Genomic DNA, 22623 nt, shown 5'->3' on the forward strand with positions numbered 1-22623 from the left:
AAAGTTGATTCCTGACTTTCCATAAGGAACCCTGAATAAGACAGCAGTTGCTTTATACTCCTAAAAAATACCTTCAACTAGACTGGAGAGAAGCAGGACTATTTTAATCTGCTTGGATTCACGTGAATGCTGCTTTAATCAGTCCCCACTTGCTTCTGCCACCTTTCCCCAAGTTTAGGTTTGTAAAATCCTGAATTGATTGCTAAACATACAGAAAGAAATTGCCAAAGCAGCTTTCTAGGATGTATGATTAGTGTATCAAAAAAGGTTTATCAAATGTGGAAAATTACAACTTTGTCCCCTAAGTTAATAAATACTTGAGAATATAAAGGAGTAAGATGCAGTAGGACCACTTTAAACTCCTGTACTTTATATAGTGTTTTATAATTTCCATTTAAATGGTTTTCTCTAGTCAGCAGCCTGGTCCTGGCTCCCATCACTCTAAGGCATATGTAGTGTTACAGGCATATGTCAGTGTAATAGAAAAAATGTCACCCTAGAGAGAGAAAGTTTGGTATTTTGTTTACATAACAACATGTTATGATTCAGCCTCAATAAAGTCTTGGTTTTAGTTAAAAGAAAATTAAACTTATCCTTGACTGATACAGTGAACTAAGTTTTTAGAAGCATATATGCAACATTTATGTCCCGTCAAGCACTTTCACTTTCCATAGTAACAGGCCCTCTCTTCCGTACTTAAAGTGGATTTGATGCATAAACAATATTGCTGAAAACAAGTCCAAAATTAGTGAAGAAGACTTTGCTTTACAAAACTAGTTGTTAAGCCTGTTTGTGACCTTGTACAGTCCCTTACACAAGCAAGGGTACACAGCCATTCGGCTGAGATGAAAATAAAGCCTCCCATCTCCTCAACAAACAGTACCCAAAGCGCATTACAGCGGGGCGCTGGGAAGTGTGTATGGCTATTTCCACCCGCCCGGGGGAATTGTGCCGAGACCCGCGAGAGCAAGCAGCTATTGCCACCTTAGGGCAGCCCTTAGTACTGCTGCAGGTGCAGGGGAGCTGCCTGCTCCTGCTCTCGTTGGACACCCTTAGGCAGTGCTGGTTCCAAGGTCATTCCAGTCCTGCAGCGTACCCTCTCTCGAAAAGTACATACATTTAAAACTGATAAAAGGTTCCAAGATTAACATTTTTGCTCTCTCTCTCCTTTCTCTTACATGAAATTTTGTTAAAGATATCTAATCCCCATCTAAGTAGATCTGCCAAACCCAACTCTTTGCTTCTAGCACCTCTAAGTGGCATTGTTACAATTGTTTTGCCTAGCTGCACCTCTGTAGCCTGCCTAGACAGCTCTGTAACCAAGTAAGGCACAAAATGCTTCATAAACTGTTAATTTACACTGCAGACACAGTGCTAGATGAATACTAAACTGATTTACACATGGGAAGTACAGGCATGGAACTAAGGAGAGCTGCAGACAGTTGGGGCCTTCCCACCTTTCATCCTGAGGTGATGACAATCTTCACAAACCAAGCTAGGGAACAGGGTGGATTAAAAAAAAAAAAGCCTTTCATCCATAATATACATCTGATATTTGGGGTGTTTTAATACTAATAAAGCAAGTAACTTCCAGCTGAGCAGCCTGTGAATACTTTTGTACTCACACATCTCCTGTCACTCCTGCAACTCCTCACTCAGAGCACAAGCAGTGATGGCATCAGGGCAGGCATAAGAGGAAAGTTAAAAATGTGGGAAACAAGCCTCCCCATCTCACTGGTTCCAAACCCATCCACAAAGGGAGTGGACACAGTGCTACATTCTTTGGTGAAAGAAATTTGGTATTTTCAGTCCAATGGTCCTATGAAAAAGCTTCCTTTCCTGATGGTTCTTCAGCTAGATGCACCCTGCAGGGAAACCTGAAAAGGAGAAAAATGGCCATCTCACATCAGTGCACCAACAGGATGGCACAGAGTCAAAACAGGTACCTGCTCTTATATCTTTTCTGAGACTGCAAAGGACACCTGAAAATTCTAATTACCTTGTGTTTCTCCTGAAAGAACTTCCAGAGGAAAGCCTAGCCACATCAAACTAAAGCCAGTAATTCCTAAAATCTGTGAACATGCATTTATTTTGGATGTAAAATCCACCCTTAAATATAAGAGCAGCCAAATTTATCAAAACTTTTGAGTTAAATCACTGCCATTCTCCTATATGTCTGGCATCCTGCAAGAACACTGAATTAGTTCATATAGAAATTAGACAGTTCCCCTTGTTTGTTGCTGTTTACTGTTTAGAACTTATATACTGCAAACAGGCCTGTCCAAAAGGCAAGCATGTGAATTTGCTACCCTCTCCTGCTTTTCTTTGCAACTGAAATGCTATTTACAACAACTCTGCAAAAAACTCCAACAGACTATTGTGAAATGCTTGAGGAATTCAACATAAATCTGGTACCAAAGAAAGGTAAGTTTAAGGTGCTTTAATTTAATTTTACAGATGTAACAGAGCATGGATTTAATTCGGTATTGCTGATTTGTATTTTAAATAAGCAAGTTCTTAGAACTTAAATAAGTTCTTAGAATTATTGCATTGTGTGCCATTTGCTCAGTACAGGCAGCATACAGCTACAGTCATTCATACAATCAACCTTGTCCAGCTGAGATGACTTTTAAAAATGTTAAACATCCCCTTAAGACACCTGAACGCATCTGGAAGTTCTGACTTGTGTGCCCAAGTGACTTCAGCCACCGAGTTATTCAGACTGGGATGCTGTGTGCCTTTGTCACAGCCCAACCACCCGGGAAGGAGCTGTTCCCTCCTTACCCGACCCAACACTGGCACCCAGTGGCCAAGTGCCTTCGCAAACACCTCGGGAGAGTTTAACACCACTGGTTGTTTCACTACTGATGTTCAAAATGCTACCCACTATCTAAACTGTCTACAAAGCCTGAGACTGTCTCTGGTCAAGACCAGCTAGAGCTTGGATTATAGCACTGCACCCAAAATGCTGGACTGAAATCAGCCAGTCACACCCAAACAAGAGACAATATTACCACAGGGTCAAGCATGTCAGCAAAATTGTTCTTTTACAGAACTAGTGTGCCACCTGAAGAAACAAAATATTTTATACGTCTTTTTTTAAAGAGCTACAGACTGTGAAAGGACTCTTGGACAAAAGAAAACTATCTTGCCCTTGATGATGCAGCTCCATTTTTCTAAAGGTCCTAATACTGAAGCCAATATCCGGGAGTGTGATACAGCACATCAAACAAACTGCACTTGAGCAATTTCCCAAGAATCAGTAGGCCCAACAAAGGATCCAGGCATTAAAACGCACTCACAAATCTCCATTCTAAGTTATTTTCCATCAGTAGCCACAAGGGGACAATGCTTCAAATTCTGGGCATTAACCAAACAGAAACATCCAGAGTGAGCCCAGATTCAGAGTCCATAACTAAACTCTGAAAGATTCCATTTAACATTCACCCCTGTAACACAGTGATACTGGTTTCAGATGACCAATTCAAATAAATAAAGTCAAATGTCAGGACAGCACATCAGAGAAATAAAAGAGAAGACAGGAAAAGCACGCTAGGAAGTGCAGAGAAGGCAGCATGAACAGAGCAAATGCTTTACTCACTAAATCAAGGCTGAACTGAAAGGATTATTAGAATAGTCTGTGAGCCTAAATTTTAATATCCCCCCATAGTTCAGCATAAGGGATTGTGTGAGGGGGATTAAACTTCCACTAGAATTAGCCTGATCGATAGATTAAGATGAGATGAAGGAAACTGACTTGTAACTTGAAGCTGCTTCCTCACCACGAACTGCTCTGGTTTCTAAAAAACACAACTTCTAACAAAGACAGCACCACAGTAGTTGAACTTCTTGAAAAAAATTTAATTGGACAAATGTCCTCATAACACAGGTAAATTGTACATACAGATAACTTGCTTACACATGAACTGAATTAGTCCTTTCGTAACTGGACAGTTTGCTCTTTAATTCCATCTTTTGTGACAATGCAAATCTTTAGTGCATCCCCAGTGTACACATCTCTCTCAGCAGCAGAAATGAAGACATCCTTAACCAGCTGCAAAGCCTTTTCCAGGGTCAGAGGTACATGCGCCACATTTTGCATGTTCTTGAAGCCGATCTATGAAAAGATAAAAGTGTATTTTATCGTTCTATGAAAATTGATTCAGTCTCTGCACTAGAATAAAAGATTTAGATTAATTAAAAAGAAGAAATGGCCAGTCTATTTTAAAAACCCTGAAGCTGAAAAACTATTCCTCCAAATAGTTTACAGTTGAGAGCTTTGCCAATACAGACACTCTTACAAAAATTACCTAGAAGCAGATCCAATATACAGCCAGCATAGCTCCTCCTGCTCATTCAGCATGTACAAGATCACAATGAACATTTGGATCTGATCTAATTCTTCATAAACTTCTCACAGGTTTGGCAGTACCAGAACTGCATGTGAGTCTTTTTTTCTCTGGTCACTTGTAGTTAGGAACATTTTTTAAAAGCAAATATTCCCTGAGATACCTAGACTTCAAAACTAAGTCTATATTGGAGCATATCTGGTCCTACCAAACGGCGTTAAGTTAGCTCATAAATATAAGCATCAACTTAACCATCAGAACAGGAAAAGAGGCCCATGTTTTGCCTGAAACACATAAGCAATAAAAAATTCTTTATGACAACTTGTTTTTTGCAGAATGTATTTCCTTCAGTTAATAAAGTTAAAAAAAAAGGAAATATTCTATTCCTTTCTCATCTGGTAAGAATCAAGAACTCTTACTGCTTTTCTAAGCACAAAAGCTGTGATGGCATCACATTCAAGTGACTAAATACCAACACCAATGTCAAAAACTTAAAATGAGTAAAATACGCTTTGGTATTTCTCCCATTCAATTATTAACAGCTTCAACTAAATATGAAAATATTCTTCAAGTATTTCAGACAGATTTAGCTGAATAAGTTTCCAGCAGTTTTAAGTAAGGACACTCTTACTAAAAATGGTATCTGAGTTGAACAAAACTGAAGACTTAAACAAGGGTATGTTAAATGATAAAATGTATGTATTAATTCTATCTTCTTAATTTGCTATTATTTCATACTAAGTAACAGGCATATTTATGTTATCAGCCAGGAAAAAACTCCCAAAACCCCTCCAAAGAACTTATAGGATAAACATAACTCCACAGTTAAAACATTTCTGCCTTTTAAACAGGCACTGCAAATACAAATAAAGTATTAAAAACCTCAACAGATCCCAAAGCAAAACTTTGATTTCTCTTGAGAAAGTAAAGCCACATAATTTATAAATGTATGGATTATCAGGTCCTACCTGGGTAATAGATTTAAAACTTCTCTCAAAAGTAGTATTCTCCAGAAGAAAGCTACCTTAATTTGAATGTCACAAATCTTTACTGAGATAAAGAAAAAAACCAAAACAAAACAAAAGCCAACAAGCTATTTTACCTGGTTATCCAGCAAAGGCTGCAACATTGCACTTGCTGATCCACCTGCTTTGAAAGTATCTCTCTCATAGGAGCCCACTGGATCAAAGCTATAAACTGCTCCCTTCCCTGAAAAAAAAAAAAATAGTATGTAATTCAGAAAGCTGCCCAATACTGACAAGCATCTTCAACAAAACCAGCTCTCTGGATAAGCAGTATGTGGAACACTGCAGATCCCAGTAAACCTTTACCAAACAACACTGACTATGTTCAGATGATGCCTTTCACAGAAGACTCACTATGGCTGCAGCCTGGTACAATATCCAAGGTTATTTTCTTTATTTAAGCCACAACCATGTTTCAACAGTTCCTACACTACTTACCACAGAAAAAGTGTTGATGCAGAGTAATCAAAGCAGAAAGATGAGCTAGAGTATAGTGCTGCACAAAGAGCCCCAGGGGTTCCAAGGCTAACACAAACAAGCAGCTCACACATCGTTCCTGAATGATACATTTCTTGAATTACCTCCAGAAAGCACACCTGGATGTCTCTGCATCAAACTCCCAGAACCAGGGATGATGCTCTGGTCTCCTGCACACTTCCCTCTGAAGCCAGAGCAGGTGGTGCAAAGTTTACTAGCTGGCACCAACATCAGAGGTGCAGACACACTGGAGCTCTGAAGCACCAGGGTTTGATGAGGACATGCCAGTCAGAATGCAGCTGCTGGCCAAGCCCTTCTGTGCAGACAGGCTGCACCCAATTCAATTAACTGGCCAGTGCCCTTGGCAGCAGAGCACAGGAGCTGAACAGCCCTGAGAAAGCCAGCCAAATCAACAATCAGTCTCGCTGGACCCTAATTTAGTCCTTGCAAGCAAACCTGCACACTGATTCTTATCAGCTGCTACAACACCCTTATAATCTGAGATTTACCATTATGCAGGGCAGACTAATCCCCTGCCAGATCCCACAAATCACAGACATGCCTTAGCAAGACTGGGAGAGCAGTATAACTTACTGGTAAAAACAAACTGCATGGAATGGCTAAAAATTATCCAAACAAGACCACCTCTGAGCTCCTTCACAAAGCGAGACAACACAGTATTTCAGCTACTCAACCAAATCACTGGACAGGAACCCAGTAAGTTCTGCAAGGGCTGTACATTAAACTACAGCTTCTGGGTAGAAGTCATGATTTTCATTAGAGGTTAGTTAACATTTTGAAGTAAGTTTGTAGAAAACTGTCTCTAGAGTAAGTCTTCATATTGAATAGTCTTTACCACACTCACAGGTCTGAGTGAAACATATACAATTTTACTGGTAACATCTACTTTAATGATGCAATTTAAAAATCCAGCAAAACAGCTGTAAAATTTTCCAGTCTAAAGCATTAATTATTTAACTTTAGAGATTTTATTTGTAATCAAATAATTATAACATGGCTTTTAGACCTTCAGAAATGGAAAATCAAGTGACTAACAAAAACTAGGAAATGAGCCAGATACACAATACGTATTCAATCTGTGTAAGTACCATAATGCCTAAAGGCAGGTGCTAGGAATAGCAACACAAACTTCGTTATTCAATCACTACACTGAGATGTACATCCACAGAAATGCAGCCTCCCTTTTCTTTTTTTCTTTTTTTGTTTGAAATCTTACCTTCTTCATCAAGTCCACCAATTATATTGTAAACATAGTAGGGAAAGAAACGTCGAGAGTACAGGATTGTAGACAGCATTGCTGCAATAGCCCCTGTAGTCATGGTCTTGTTGTTGGAATGCTTGTACATCTGCCAGTGGTAGAGCACATCCAAGAGGAAAGTCAAACACAAAAGCTGACATTCAACCAGAATTACATCTTCTGTAACCTCACTACATCATCTTCTTCATCAGAAGAATCTGATGCTAAGCAAAATTATTAACCAGCACAATTAGTGAAAACACGTTGGTCTAACAGGTAAAGCTTCTTTACAAGACAAACATTAACATATCTTCAAATTTTTGTAATTAATAGGTGTTGCCTCATTTACAATATCCTTTCCAGCTCTTCCATTCTATAAATTTGTGGTGTCACACTTAATAAGAACACAGCACCGATTTTCCCTGCCAGATCTTTCACTTGCAAAACAGTTATGATACAAACTTGGAAAAAACCAGCAGAAGTTATATTTAAAACATATCATATTATTGGTATTATAATTTATAATATTAAGAATCTAAGTTTCTAAATACACTAAGATTCGCAGTTACCTTTAATCTGGCTTCAATAATTTTAGTAAGGGTAAGGCAGTCTCCATGGAAACCAGTGCATCCAATGACAGTTTGTTCTGTTCTGAAAAACATTTTGTTGCAATTTTAGACTTAGCATGAACTACAGCAATTTCTTATACAGTAGGTTACCATGAAAACACCAAATGTATTTTCAGTTTTTTTTCCAGAGGGCTGCATTAAGCTTGTACAATGGTTACGTGACATTTATGGCTTTGGTAGCCTCTGTCAGCACAAACAGAAGTTATGTGGCTGCAGATGCACTACAGAAACTTGGCTGTCTGCTCAGATCTGAAATGTTTTATGAACACTAACCATAGAAAAACACCCTTGAAATTTTAATTCCAAGAATTAGAAAAGAGTCTAGAAACATTAACACACACTGACCAAACCAAAGCAGTCACTCAGAAAAAATCTTAAAACAAAGTCTTCTCTCAGCCTGTCACTAGAATTACACAAAGTCATCATGAGCAGTATGTATCCTGCACCAGACTAATCTCCATCTAAACAGTATCAGAGTCAAACATATAGTAGTAACAAGTTAGCCAGTGGAAACCAAGCTATTTTGATTTCATATCATCAATTTAGAAAAAGAAACAATAACCCGGACAAAAAAAAAAAGTTTCTGTAGTTGATGACAGCCTACAAGGCAAGGACCTACTGCAGTAAAATGAACACAAGTAATGTGTAGCTGTAAACTAAGGAGATGCTACCCAGGTGAGTTAAACTAAGCCTAAAATGAGCACAGAAAGTTCAATTATGGAACTATTCATAGGTTTACCTCCCTTAAAACAAACACCTCTCTAAATTGCCAGGTAATTAACCAGAGAAATACAGTATAACTGTGAGCACACTTGTGTACCACCACCAGATCTCCTGACAAAGCAGAATGAGTTATCATAGAATTAGGTTTAGCTACAGTTAATTTTTTTCTGATTATCCAGCCAAAAAACTCCATGTTAAGGTTTGTATCACGTGAAAAATGTTCTGTTCTCACTTAACTTCAAGAGCATGAAATAAGAAATCCGGCTATATTTACAACATCACATCACATCCTACATTACAGCAAAGGTCACCGCGACTCCAAAATCTACTTTGTTACTGTGCTTTTTTTTCTAAGAATTCTGCTTAAAGGAGGAGACAGGTGACATGGTCAGCAGTATATTTTCCATCTTTTTCAATCTTTGCAGATCTGGACTTACAGCTTGTAGCATTTGGGGCTGTCCCGGGAGTGAATGGAGTAGCCTTCACTCAGACGTGTGTCAGAGGCAACGATACAGAAGTCTTCTCCAGCAATCGCCAGCACAGTCCTTCAAAAAAGAGTATTGATCAATCATGGCCTTCAGCACAAGCATCTTCTTAGGCAACACAGAATCAAACTAGATAGCAATTCTACACCCAGACTCATGTTTTGTCAAGTATCTTACATTCCTTGCTATGTTTCCCACTATGCACATCCCTACATCTTCACTCTGTCTAGTGAAGAAGACACTAGACAGACTGAAGAAAATATATGCATGTGCCCCTCTACTCTGATTTAAACTGTATGGAAACTTGGTAAAACAGAGACTCTACACCAGGCAAGAACCAGATCCAATGGATGAGGTATTTTATATACCTGATAATAACTCATCCTTCTAAAACAAGCAAAGTACTGAGCAATAGTATCACCACACTAAAATAAATGTCACTTTTAAAATCTGGTGTTGTTACTTCCTAACAACTAGTACTGTGATCACCACAGGTGTACCACCATTAAGTAACAAATATGCCCTTTAAAAAGCAATAGTCATCATAAGAAAAAATAAACCTACCTGGCCAGATCATGCCACCAACTCAGGTGTGTAAAACATCACCTGCCTTTAAGAGTTACAGCAAGGTAGCATCCAACCCAGTAACACGTTTACTAGCAACATGGTAAAATGCAAAGGCCATAAACTAAAACACAAGAAATTCCACCTCAACATGAGGAAGAACTTCTTAACATTGAGGGTGGCAGAGCACTGGAACAGGCTGCCCAAGGAAGTCGTGGAGTGTTCCTCTCTGAAGACATTCAAAACCCACCTGGACGCGTTCTGGTGTCACCTGCTCGAGGTTACCCTGCCTCAGCAGGGGAGTTGGACTGGGTGATCTCCAGAACACCCGTCCAGCCCTAACAACTCCGTGATTCTGTAATAGGACCATTGCCTGGGTTTCCTAAGCCATTATAAAGAAACAACCCTGCCGGTAACGAAAGATGCGTACTTTAAGACCAGTTGACAGGGAGCCCGAGTGTTGCAAAAGCCACACGGACAGGCAAGAACACCCTGAAAGGCTGCAAGGCCTCAAGGTAAGCCCGAGCCCAGCTCCTCCTTGTGCTGCCGCTCTCTCCCTACAAAGAGGAGGCCGTGAGGGGAGATAAACCCGCACTGAGCACCGAGGAGAAGCAGGAGTAAGGCGAGGCAGCCCCGGCGCCGCCGTCCCCTGGGCCCGATGCCCCGGGCCAAGGGTGCCCTGTCCCGCCCGCTGCCCGCCCGGCCCTCACCCTCCGTTGAAGGTGTACGGCGAGAAGCGGTAGTGCTGCACGGGCGCCTCCAGCCCGTAGCCCGCCTCGGGCCGGGAGGGCCCGCATCCCGCGGTGGACAGCATCGCGGCCGCCGATCGCTGCTGTCTCACGGCGAAATGGCGGCACCGGAGGCGGAAGCGGAGCCGCTCTGGGAGGGCAGGGCAGGGCAGCACCGCCTCCTCTCGGCTGCTCTGCCGGGCGACGAGCGCCGGGCCTGGTCGGAGGGCGGCAGGGCCGCAGTGGAGCGGAATCCGCCTGCGGCAGGGAGTGTGCCTGGGGCCCGGGGCAGCGCCTGGACAGGAGCCGGTGCCGGCGCTGCCCTGCGTGCTCGCTGGTGGGAACGCGCAGGCTGCTTAGTCGTGAGGCCATCACACACTGCTCGTGTTTGGGCAGCAGCGTGGCTCCTGCTCTGTAGGGGAGAGCGCCTTTGGAACCGCCGTGAAGAGCAAGAGTCGGGAATCATAGAATCATCGGGTGGTTGGAGTGGGAAGGGACCTTAAAGATCATCTAGTCCTGTCACGGGCAGGGACACCTTTCACTGGACCAAGGCGCTCAGAGCTCCATCCTGCACTGAACGCTTTCAGGGATGGGGCACCCACAAATTCCCGGGGCAACCTGTGCCAGTATCACACCACCTTCAAGCAAAGAACTTCCTCCTAATATCCAATCTAAACCATCTCTCTTTCAATTTGAAGCCATTCTTCCTCGTCCTGTCACTATACGCTCTTGTGAAAAGTCCCTCTCCACCTTTCTAGTAGGTCACCCTGAAGCCTTCTCTTATCTAGGCTGAATAATCAAAATTATCTCAGCCTTTCCTTGTGCTTCATCCCTCTAAGCACCTTGGTGGCTCCTCTGGACTTGTTCCAACAGGTCCAGGCCTTTCATGAGCTGGACACAGTACTCCAGATGGGGTCTCACCAGGTCCTCGAGGTGGGCCACGGGGTGTGGTGCCAGGCACCGTGGCACAAGTGGAAACAAGTGGGAAGGGCTGGGATAGAAGCTCGAAGAGGCACTAGGGGAGTCCAGGGTGGGTACAGTGAGACACAGGAGACACGTGGTGCTCCTGAGAAGTGTGTTGCAGCGGCGGAACCCTGCTCGGGAACACGGGCGTGGAGGCTGCAGCCTCCATGGGCACTGTGCAGACACAGCAGCGAGATCTGCAGCACAACAGTGTGGAAGTCTGTACAGCTTCAGTGTGAGGAACCACAGCTTCTGTGAGGGGCTGGTGCACTGCCAGGGACCCTCACAGATTAACAGGATCTGGAATGGACCACAGGGGGTCATCTGGGGCAACCTTTCTGCTCAAGCAGGGCCATCCTAGAGCACCTGGCAGAGGGTTGTGTCCAGATGGTTCTTGAACATCTCCAGTGAGGGAGACTCCACAACCTCTCAGGACAATCTGTTCCAGTGCTCGATCACCTGCACAGTAAAGAAGTTCTTCCTCACATCCAGGTGGAACTTCCTGTGCATCAGTATCTGCCCATTGCCTCTTGTCCTATTGCTTGGCACCACCAAGATGAGCCTGGATGAATCCTCTTCACAACCACCCTTTAGATATTTATTCACATTTATGAGGCTCCCTTTCAGTCATCCCTTCTCAAGGCTGAACAGGCCCAGGTCCCTCAGCCTTTCCTCATAAGTGGATGCTCCAAACCCTTAATTGTCTCTGTAGTCCTCTGCTGCATCTGCTCCAGGAGCTCCATGTCTCTCCTGCCCTGAGGAGCCCAGAACAGGACACAGCACTCCAGATGTGCCTCACCAGGGCTGAGTAGAGGGGCAGGATTGACCTGCTGGCAATGCTCTTCCTAATTCATCCAGGATAGCACTGGCCTTCTTGGCCACAAGGGCACTGCTGGCTCATGGACAGCCTGTTTGCACCAGGAGCCCTTCTCCACAGAGCTGCCTCCCAGCGGGCCGGCCCCAGCCTGTGCTGGTGCATATGGTCACGCCGATGCAGGTGCAGGACCCAGCACTTGCCCTTGTTGGATGTCCGAAGGTTCCTCCCCGCGAAGGCTCCTGTCCCGCTGGCGGCGGGAAGTGACGCGCCGGGCGCGCCGGTGGCGCGGGGGCGGGGCGCGGCCGGGCTCCGGCGGGCGCGGAGCGCGGCGGGAGCGGAACGAGCGCCAGGTACCGAGTGCCCGCCGCTCCCCCGCGGCCGCCTCCGCCCCTGCCCGCGGCCGGGCCGCTGGGGCGCGATGGTGCGGGACAGGCCGGGCCTGGAGGGCGGGGATGGTGCGCGGGCCGGGCTCGCTCCGCACTCCGGGGCGGCCTGAGCCGCGGCCGGGGGAGAGGGGAGGGACTCCCGTGGCGCGGAGGCGGCGGCCGCCTTTCTCTCCGCCGCCGCGGGCAGGGGGCGGCGGGCGCGGGATGGGCGCGGGCAGCGGCGGGACCCTGCGAGGGCGGGCGGGGGCTGCGCGGGGCCGGGGCCGCTGTGGGCGGGCAGCGAGCAGGGCCGGGGGCGCGGGCGGGCTGTGGCCGCACGCCGAGCGCTGCCGTGTGGCGGGGGGCGAGCCCGAAAGGGGCCTCGGGTGGGTCGGGGCCTCCTCCGGGCTGGCTCCGGCTGCTGGACTCTGTTCCCTGGACCGAAACGGCGCCGGGCGTTTGTAGTGGAGATCCGAGCAAGCCGCGTTAAGTGGGTAGAGGAGGGAGCTCTGCGTAGTCGGTGCCCTGCGTGCAGGTTTTGGCATGCCTGGTATCCAGCCTCCTTACTAAATAGATGGGCTGTCGAGGAGTAGACTTTGTTTCTTCCAGGATTATGTCTAGGCCTCTAATGTACCCACGTTGTAAAACCTGGGTGCTCTGCTCGATACCTTTGGTGAAGGTAAAGATGATAATGACTTATGGTCATGGGTGGAAAAAAGCAGGCGTTTCTAGCTACAGTGTAAATACTATTATAGTTCTAAGCTCTCATATCTTAAAAAAAAGAGAGGCTGAATAGACTGTCTTCAGATTTTCAGGTAGCCTACCTCTGGCCTAATAATGACCTTGAGTATTTCTTAGCAATAATTAAGAAACTTAGAAATTAATGGGTAATATTTTGCATCATTGGTACCATAACATTTAAATTCTCCACTTCTGTTGTTTATTTCCATAACACAGCAACAGAAGTATAGTTAAAAAATGAGAGAAAATCATTGCATGTTTCACTTGTGTACTTGAAATTGGTTTTCACATATTTCTTTTTTTCTCATGAAATGCATATCATTACAGTTTGAAATCTGTTAGTGCTTTGTTTTATGGAATTGGATGGAAGAGGTTTCCCTAGCTGTGATTTGAGCTGCGATGCTTTTCTCATAGAAGAAAAAAAGTAATTTGTGAAAGCCCAAGCCTTAAAATGGCCAAGAAGAGACTTACAAGCGTCAATTAGTAGCCAAGGGAATTAAATTCTTTAAAAAAATCAGTGCTTTTGCAGCTAAAGGAAGCTTGGAGTAGAAGGAGCATCAGCAGCTTGAGCTGTTTGTGCAGGAGGGTTTGGTTGGACAGAGGCCTGCCCATGTAAGTCAGGTGACCTGCCAGGGACTTCAGCAGAATCATGCTGCAAAGTTTCTGTGGAGTGTGCCTGAAAAAGGTTATTTTTATGGATTGTGCATGCGTGTGTGCGTACACGTGAATGTTCTTTTATGTATTTGTACGTGGGTGTCTCTTATCTGAGTCAGCAGCTGATAGGCTTGCTTTCGGGTTTGTGTTTAGATATTATTCTCAGGATATTCCTTTTTTTCTTTCCAGGCTTTGGTTGGTGTTGTAGACTCATATTTCTCTGAAGCTGATGTTTTCCTAACACTTTCAGCTTGGCTTTAAAAGCTGCTTCGCTGGAATGTTTTAAACAGTTAAAAAACCTCTAGGATTTGAAGTTTATTTAAATTAATTGAAGGAAATACTTCTGGCCTCACCAAAGAAATAACTGGAATCATGGATCAGAACAACAGTTTGCCACCCTACGCTCAAGGCTTAGCCTCCCCTCAGGTAAAAACAAATTATTTAAAAAGTAACTATGATCTGAATTTCCTTTATGAAAGTGCTTTCTCTTTCTTGCATCTAGCTTCACATTTTTTTGTTTGCAGATCTGAAAAATTCTGCTAGGGATTGAATAATACTAGTACAAAGCAGAATTTTGAAACCATTGATGTCTATATTCAGAAGTGTAAGAAACATGTGGTTTCTCATACGTGGAATATATGTGGGATTTCTTGATGGGATTCCTCTTAAGTTGAAACATGACTGACAACTTGGAAAGATTAATTTAATTTTGGTGGTTGCTCCTTAAACTGTGCACATAATGGATTGTTACTGGGCTATGAATACTGGACAGTGAGTACAGTGAGCACAGTTGGTGTTCAGACAATTTCAAGTTAAATTGTGGGTCAAAGATGAGACATGCTTGCAAGGTAGTGTGAGAAGTATGTCATGTTCCCTAAATTCCTTTGGGTAGTACTTTATTCTGTAGAACATCTGCATTTCCAAGGATTTGCTGATTTTAATTATTTAGTACTATATGCTTCGGGTTTGATATGAGCAACTCAGCTAACAGATTTATTTTTGACTCCTCGCAAAAACTTTGTCTCTTAAAAACAAAATGGAGTCATCATGATCTGTGGTTTTCATGTCATGTTTTCTTGTGCAGGGTGCAATGACTCCGGGAATTCCAATTTTCAGCCCGATGATGCCGTATGGCACAGGACTGACACCGCAGCCTGTCCAGAGCACCAACAGTCTGTCCATCCTGGAGGAGCAGCAGCGGCAGCAGCAGCAGCAGCAAGCAGCACAGCAATCCACGTCACAGCAAGCCACACAGGGAACATCTGGTCAAACCCCCCAGCTCTTCCATTCACAGACTCTTACCACAGCCCCCTTACCAGGAACCACACCTCTGTACTCCTCTCCAATGACTCCAATGACTCCAATAACTCCTGCGACACCGGCGTCAGAGAGCTCTGGCATAGTGCCACAACTACAGTGAGTGCCCCTGTGTCAGTGCATCATGTCCTGTCTCAGATAGCCCTTTAAAGAAAGACTTAGGGCCAAAGTCACATCAGGAATTAGGTACTGCATTTTGGTGGGAAGGGAGGTCCTGAGAATTTATGAGTCTCCTATAGCAATATGAGTAATTTTTACTTTATTTTTAGCTTAGCTTCATTACTAAACCACTTAGTAATATAAACAGTTTCTTAGTGATTTGTCAACGGTACATCTTGGGAGCATACCAGTGGAGGGTTATATGTCTTCATTTAACACCGTCATAATTTTTAACTCCTTGCAGTTTAGGAGTTCAAGATGTTTCCTTTCCCAATGCTTGCCTAACTCTGAGTTTGTGAGAAGGTAAAAAATCCTAGAACTAGTTGGAAGAACCCTAGAACTAGGTCTGGAAGCATTTTCAGTGAACTTCAGTTTTAAAGAGACTACTTCAGAAATTTTTGGCTGGGACAAGGAGAAATGGTTGATACCATGAATTGAAAGAGTAGTTTCTCATATTTTTCTGACTTTTTTTCCCTCACTGAGGACCTTTATATTTCAGGGTTTTCCCAGAAAACAAAATTGTTTATCTAGTAACTTTTTTAAACTATCTAGAGACCTGCTATCCCATCTCCTGGCAATGCATTTACCTCCTGGGTCATTCCCACTTAGTTTTGCACCCTCTTCCTTGAAGGACATACCAAGGAAAATTTCAGATGGTACTGTCTCATTTTCTCCTGTTTCCAGCAGCTTCCACAATTGTGATGAGGGCTCTCAGCATCAGTAATTTTTCCTCCCAAACTGAAATAGAGGTTCTTCTCATGGGACACTTTATATAATAGCTGAGAGGTAGGAGGAATCAGCAATTATGCCTTAGGAGCTTCTGCCCTACAAAAGGACATTCCTGAGCCAAAACACTGCTCAGTGCTCGTGTTAGGAAAGATGTCATTCAAACTTGCTTGGAGAAACAAAGTAATTTAAAAAAATTGATTAGGCTTGGTTAAAAATGAGGAAGACACATTAATTCCTTATTTTTTTTTTAAATATATTTCTCTGATCTGTCTTTAGGAATATTGTGTCCACAGTGAATCTTGGTTGCAAACTTGACCTGAAAACTATTGCACTTCGTGCCCGAAATGCTGAATATAATCCTAAGGTAAGAGAAATGTATTAAGAGTTCATCCTATAACAGATAAATAAAGGCACAGGTTGTGGCTGCAGGCTGCTGCAATAGACTGAAAAACCTACCTGCTATATTTGCAGTTTTACACTGTGGTTAAAAGGGTAATCTTAATAAACTTAGGACATTCAAATTAGTAAAAAGCATTTTTATGCTGAAGTAGCTGTGATGTGCACCAGGTTGTAAGTTGTTAGATTTAGAAAAAACCTAATCAAGAGTGTAGTACACTGGCCAAGCTTTTTGTGGTGGAGGTGGCCTCTGCTGCTGTTCATATGGGCATATTTGTTTGTAGTGCTCAGTGAGCTCCTTTTGCTTATTGCTGTGAAATGTCTGATGATGAAATCTTTTTCCCTATCTCCCAACAAGGAGAAAGGAAAGAAGTGTTAAAGTCCTGGACTTCTGCCAGAGCTGTGGTTTCCTCCATCTAGCTGCTCCTCTGGAATTCTTACAGTCACAGGGCATTCACTTATTTTTCATAGTCTCACTTCCCTCTGTTCTCTCATGTTCTCTCATGTTCTTCTCCAGTACTTCTGCCATCTCATTGCTTCTGATGGCTAACTTGGTGGAACATTAAAATGGATCAAAACCAAACCAATTAAAATGATTTTTTTAACATATTGACTTCAAAGTTGCCTGCTGCTTCTTAATAGTAGTAGGGTTCTAAATAAGAAGCATCTTTTTAGCTTGGGAAATCTGAACAACAGCAAAGGACCTGGAGCATTAAGTCAAAAAAATAATGTAGCTTCATGTTTCTTTTGGGTGGCTCCTCTTGAAAATGTTATCTTTGCAACAACAGTGGCTGGACACTAATAAAAGTTTAGATGTTGCATAGTTGAATTGGCTTGTCTTGGGAAGGCTTCAGTTTTCCTGGGGTGTGTGTGTTTTTCTTGTTTTAGCATTTAGTATTTTGCTGCAGTTGACCTGAACTCTGCTCTTAAAGGTTAAAGCACACATGCAGGCATATTTGATAAATGACTCTTACTGTAAGTTTATACCAGTGATGCTGTTACATAATTGTGAGTAAGGTATGAGCGCAGCAAAAATGTGAGCATGCCTTGCTAACTCCTAATGTAGGGGGTAGGTGGCTGTGTAAAATTTGTAGGCTAGAATAATCAATATCAAACACTGTTTTCCATGGCAGAGGGATAGAAGGGTTATGTAACACACTCCTGACATTTAGTCAGTAGATTCATCTATCAAAGAAAGATGTTGCTTGGCTGTATTATTTAAGTCATATTTTGACAAATGTGCTGTTGGGTAACCCACGCTACCGCCTTGGTTGTGTCAGCAGAACAATTCATGGGACTGCAGGGTGAGCTGTTCCAAGTTATATTTAACAAACAGGAGTTTGTGTGTGTGTGTGTGTGTGTGTGTGTGTGTGTGTGTGCCCACCTCAGTTTCCAGTATCTCTTGCTTCAAAGAATTTAAGAATATTTAGAAAATGCTTACTGAGAATGAAAAGCTGGAGCTAATGAGGCTGCTGTGTCCCACAGTGGTAGCTGAGGTGACTTCTGTTTACACAGGACTTTGATCTCCAGCTGTTCTGTTTACTGGTATTGTAACACTGTAATCCATTTTTTTGGATATCTTCCATCCTACTTATAAGATAAAATTCCAACACATGGAGGAATTTTTAAAAATTGTTTCTATTGCTCTGATGCAAATGTTAGTGTTATTTATATGTTACATACATAGGTTTATATATATATATATAGTAATGAGAGATAAACAGGAATGTTTATAGTGGTAAATATCCTTCCTGCCTGGCTCTACCTTTCTGAGTATGTGCTTGAAGGTACTTACAGTTTAAGCATTTCAAGTAAACTTTGAGTGATCTGTAAGTATGTTTGACCTTAGTTTTCCTTGCACTGCAGTGTAACTTAGATGATGCAGATTTGGTTTTAATATAATGATGACAGCAGTATGTCACTAACAGTCTCAATGCTCACACTTCAGCGTTTTGCTGCTGTTATTATGAGAATAAGAGAACCACGTACTACTGCATTGATATTCAGCTCTGGAAAAATGGTGTGCACAGGAGCAAAAAGGTATGTTTAGGCATTATGAGCAAACTAACTCAGGCTGTCTTTTCTTTTGTACCATGATGCTTGTTTATATAGACACATCAAAGTTGTACAGGTACAACTAATGTTGCTTCACAGTTACCTCAGATTATACACATTTCTACAGAAAATGCCTCTTTATGATTGAAGAGACTTCCTAATTTGTGGGGAAATGGTAGTTCTAGTTGTGAAGCGCTTTCATTCAGTCTCATAAACTGGTTTGCAGAGGTTATTATATTAATTTTTTGGCCTTGCAGTTACTTACTTTTTCTAATAATTAAAAAAATCAGCAACTATGCATTGGAACTGCTTGAATTGTAAGGATGGTGAGAGAAGAATTTTATATTTGAATAGCTTCATTCATCACAGGACAAGAGCTCCAAATCTCTAGTTCCTGTAGTCTGATCTGTTCTTAATGTGACCATTGAAGGACGAGAATTGAAAGCTAAACATAAGCTTAACTCTGGTGGGCAGGAGGGAAATTCTGCTCCAAAGAAGTCTCCTAGGAATCCAGAAGGAATAAACTAATGAGCAGAGATGAATGAATAGATCTGTACAGGCGAACATTTTCTCTGCCTAGTGACACTTGAAATTCAAGTTGTCTTACTCCGCATGGGCAACAGATTCTCCACTGTTTACAGACCTGAAGCAAACTGAATTCTGCAACAGTGGGTAAGGCTGTGCAGTTGTATTAAACCCATGTTTGAATGCCTGGGCTGAATCAAACAGAAGATTTTGCCAGTTGACAGATTTTTATAGGAATCCGTATTTTCTAGCAGTAGTAGTTCAAAGTTGTTCTACAGTCAAATCTTAGGTAACAATCTAGTCTTAGGTGCTTAATCTTAAGTAACAGTCCCATTAGAGGGACTCTGATCATTATTTTAAAAATGTAAAAGGTATGGATTTATAATTTACTGGTTTGTGTCATGAACAGTGAGTGCAACACTAATGGTGTCCAGGAGCCTATTACCAAAATTAGCATGAAAATCAGTCAGTGCTAGTTGTTAATTTTGGATGTAAAAATTTTGCCTGTGAACTCCCCTCTCCCTCCTCACAGACTTTTTTCCCCAGTTAGGTATTTGTGGTTTAATGCTGTTTGCTTGAAGTAATACTTATCTGAGCAGGTAATACAGATATCCTTTTCTCACTTCAGTGAGGAGCAATCCAGACTGGCTGCAAGGAAGTATGCAAGAGTTGTTCAGAAACTGGGTTTTCCTGCAAAATTTTTGGATTTTAAAATTCAGAATATGGTGGGCAGCTGTGACGTAAAATTTCCCATCAGACTGGAAGGATTGGTACTCACACACCAGCAGTTCAGCAGGTAAAAAAAAGGCTTGCTTATGTTTCATTCTTGTTGCATACTATCTTAGAAGGTGACATCTGTTTAGATTATTCCCTTGCACCACAGGGAAACCTGCATATTTGTTCCCATCTCTGCACTGCCTCAGGTGTAACTGAGGCTGCCCAATGTGAACCTGTCAAAATTTGGTTTTGACAGGTTCACATTGCTACCCTCCCCAAGTTTCAGGGAAGTCTACATCTGCTCTGCCAGTCTGGACTGGGCCCAGAAGATGGGGTGGAACATGGGTCTGCAAGCACATTTAAATACTCTCTCTTTCTTTCAGCTACGAGCCGGAATTGTTTCCTGGCTTAATCTACAGAATGATTAAGCCAAGAATTGTTCTGCTTATTTTTGTTTCTGGAAAAGTGGTTTTAACTGGTAAGTGAAGACAGTATCTTACTCCAAGAGGTGAGATTTAGACTGTATGACAGAGGACAGGGGTACGTAAGCTGCCAGGTACTTTTCCTTTAGAGATGACAGTACTGAGAAAGGAGATTTAATAGAGTATTCCATGGATGGAATGTTAAGGCAACTTCCCTGTGCAGCCATCCAGCAGCCACCCTGGCAGTCAGAGCCACACCAGCTGCAGCAGGACCAGAGCCTGTTTGGAGTGGGCAGCTTCAGCAAATCCAGCAGGTGTCCTGCTTGACTCCCACACACTCCACTCACAGAGTCAGACCAGGTTTTCTTGAGGGCTCAGCACCAGGCTTTGTTATGCAAAGATTCAGCAGTTCAGGCCTCTTGCCTGGGTGTGCTTCACCCAGAGCTCAACCTGCAGCTCAGCACTGCCACTGCACACACAGATACCTGCGCCATGTTCCTTAACAGATGGGAATGCAGAAAGCAACAGCACATTTGGCTAGATCAAAGGAGCAATCATCATGAACCCTAGTCAGGTGTGCAGGTGCCCAAAAAGCTGTAAGAATGTAAGATCTTCCTGGCAAAATCTGAAAGAATGTTTCTGTGGCTGAGCATGTGACTTTGAGCTAGCTTTTCTTTGGCAGCTTGGTTGCAGGCTGCTACCATGATCCATGATACAGCAGCCAAAGAAGGGGAGATACTTGAGCTCTAGGACATCCTCAACCTCAGGTGCTCAACCTACTCCCTCCATTTTTTCTCATGCTGTGTCTTACTAGGAAGAAGAAACCCGCAAGACCCACAGACAAAAGAAGGATCACATCCCTGCAGTGTGGGGAAATGCAGTTCTCTGCAGTGGTCTCCACTGCCAGACCTTCCTCCCCCTGATACTCACACTCTCAAAACAAGCTGCACCAGTTAGGCCTTTCTGCACAAACATCCTACAGGGCTGTGCTTTGTTGTTGGGTCTCTTGTGGAAATCACGTATATGAAAATTCCATTTGCAACATAGCATCGTGGCAGAGATGCTAGTGAAATTTTTAGCAGCTGTCAGATTAAACAGAGAAGGCTGGTAATGTAAGCTCTCTATGAAATGTGTTAAAAAGGATTGTAAAAATGGGGATTTATGGATACATGTAGGTTTTATATAGAGTTGCATTCACATACACATTCTAAAAGCTAAAATTAAGTATTTGGCAAAAGGTACAAAACTAATTGAATCCCTTCTCTTTTTCCAGGTGCTAAAGTACGAGCAGAAATCTATGAAGCATTTGAAAACATCTATCCTATTTTAAAGGGATTCAGAAAGACAACGTAACAGTTTCTACACATTTCAGAGAAATCAGGGGTATATTTTAAAAGGTATTGTGTATGGCACAGCAGTAACAAGAAATGGACTTCCAGTGCAACTGCAACATCAGGACTTGGACTATTTCCCAGTTAGTGCCTACTTCCCTGATGCTCAAGGGGAACTGTTTTCTTGAATATGTCTACTGAGTTACTGTGAGTTGCTTTACTGGGCTGTTGCTGGAGCAGCCCCTCCAACTTTTATTTATATTCTAGCTTTTAAATAGTTTTAATGCCAGTTCTACTAATAGAAAAATCTGTAAGTTGGTTTAAAGACAAATGCAACTGTCACTCAGTGTATAAACCACTTTAATTGCCATGTATATATGTTTTAAGTTCCTTCCGTAAGACCATGGTTTTTATAATTTTCAGAACTTTAGCTTTTAAATTTTTTCAATTTTAAATTTCTTTGGTGCCAGACACATTCCCTCTTTCCAGTATTAAGCAAGATAGGATAAATTTATTAATTAAAATGGCTCACTGTACATATATATATAATATATACCTTTCTTCTCTTTCCTTCTTCAACTCCACGTGTACAATAAACCCTGTTTATACAACTATGGGAACTGTCTTAATAAATTTTAAAATTACCCAGCTGGTAGAATGAAATACATTGAATTACTTGTTTTATTTAATAGATTTTTTAATAGCAGATGCACTGCTATAAGTGACATGTTTTGAGAGAATCTTAGCAGTGCTCTGGCTTGCTTACCAGCAGTCACACCCCTGGCAATGTCTACCTTGAATATTTCCAACATGTTAAAGCAAAAGAGACAACTGGTTAAAGAAGCTTGTGTTTGAGTATGTGTTGCCTTATGTTCAACAGATGGGATACAGGCAAGTCTTAAATAGCTGCACTTGACTAAAACAATAGATCCCTGCTCAGCTTCTAGAATTTCTTTAAATTACTACCTTTGTATTTTACCAGCTGTGAGAGCCTCACTATATTAGTGTTCCTGTAAAATGTCAAAGCCCTTCCAACTGGAGTCAGCACATACATAATCTTCCTTCTGAACGATGCTTGAAGCCTAATAGGCTCAGAGCTAAAAATAAACTTTTTTTTCCCTTCAGGAAATTTCTAGGAATAATAACCTCTCTATGACTTACACGTTATTTCAAACAGCTTTTATCTGAAAGTAA

General features: G+C 42.5%; 3 protein-coding genes across 4 annotated transcripts; 1 reads left to right on the top strand and 2 right to left on the bottom strand.

Moving 5' to 3' along the window:
* Positions 1–1207: 1207 nt before the first annotated feature.
* Positions 1208–10368, bottom strand: PSMB1 (proteasome 20S subunit beta 1). 2 transcript variants are annotated; one of them, XM_058802388.1, is made up of 7 exons: positions 10221–10368; positions 8899–9006; positions 7679–7760; positions 7089–7218; positions 5452–5558; positions 3920–4117; positions 1208–1877 (listed from the first exon to the last, which is right to left on the bottom strand). In XM_058802388.1, the coding sequence occupies exons 1-6, from the start codon at positions 10322–10324 to the stop codon at positions 3932–3934; spliced, it is 717 nt and encodes a 238-aa protein (XP_058658371.1). In that variant the 5' UTR covers positions 10325–10368; the 3' UTR covers positions 1208–1877; positions 3920–3931. The 2 variants fall into 2 exon arrangements, with proteins under 2 accessions (XP_058658371.1, XP_058658370.1); XM_058802387.1 differs by lacking the exon at positions 1208–1877 and having other exon boundaries at positions 3849–4117.
* Positions 10369–12184: 1816 nt separating this feature from the next.
* LOC131555434 (sterile alpha motif domain-containing protein 1-like) lies at positions 12185–12928 on the bottom strand. The gene has a single exon (XM_058801469.1). The coding sequence runs from the start codon at positions 12926–12928 to the stop codon at positions 12185–12187; it is 744 nt and encodes a 247-aa protein (XP_058657452.1).
* TBP (TATA-box binding protein) lies at positions 12303–22092 on the top strand. The gene is made up of 8 exons (XM_058801786.1): positions 12303–12368; positions 13968–14204; positions 14863–15194; positions 16260–16347; positions 18328–18419; positions 19588–19755; positions 20060–20154; positions 21372–22092. Exons 2-8 carry the CDS (start codon positions 14151–14153, stop codon positions 21449–21451), a joined length of 909 nt encoding a protein of 302 aa, XP_058657769.1. The 5' UTR covers positions 12303–12368; positions 13968–14150; the 3' UTR covers positions 21452–22092.
* Positions 22093–22623: the final 531 nt, after the last annotated feature.

Source organism: Ammospiza caudacuta, chromosome 3 (assembly GCF_027887145.1).
Source record: "Ammospiza caudacuta isolate bAmmCau1 chromosome 3, bAmmCau1.pri, whole genome shotgun sequence".
NCBI lineage: Eukaryota > Metazoa > Chordata > Aves > Passeriformes > Passerellidae > Ammospiza > Ammospiza caudacuta.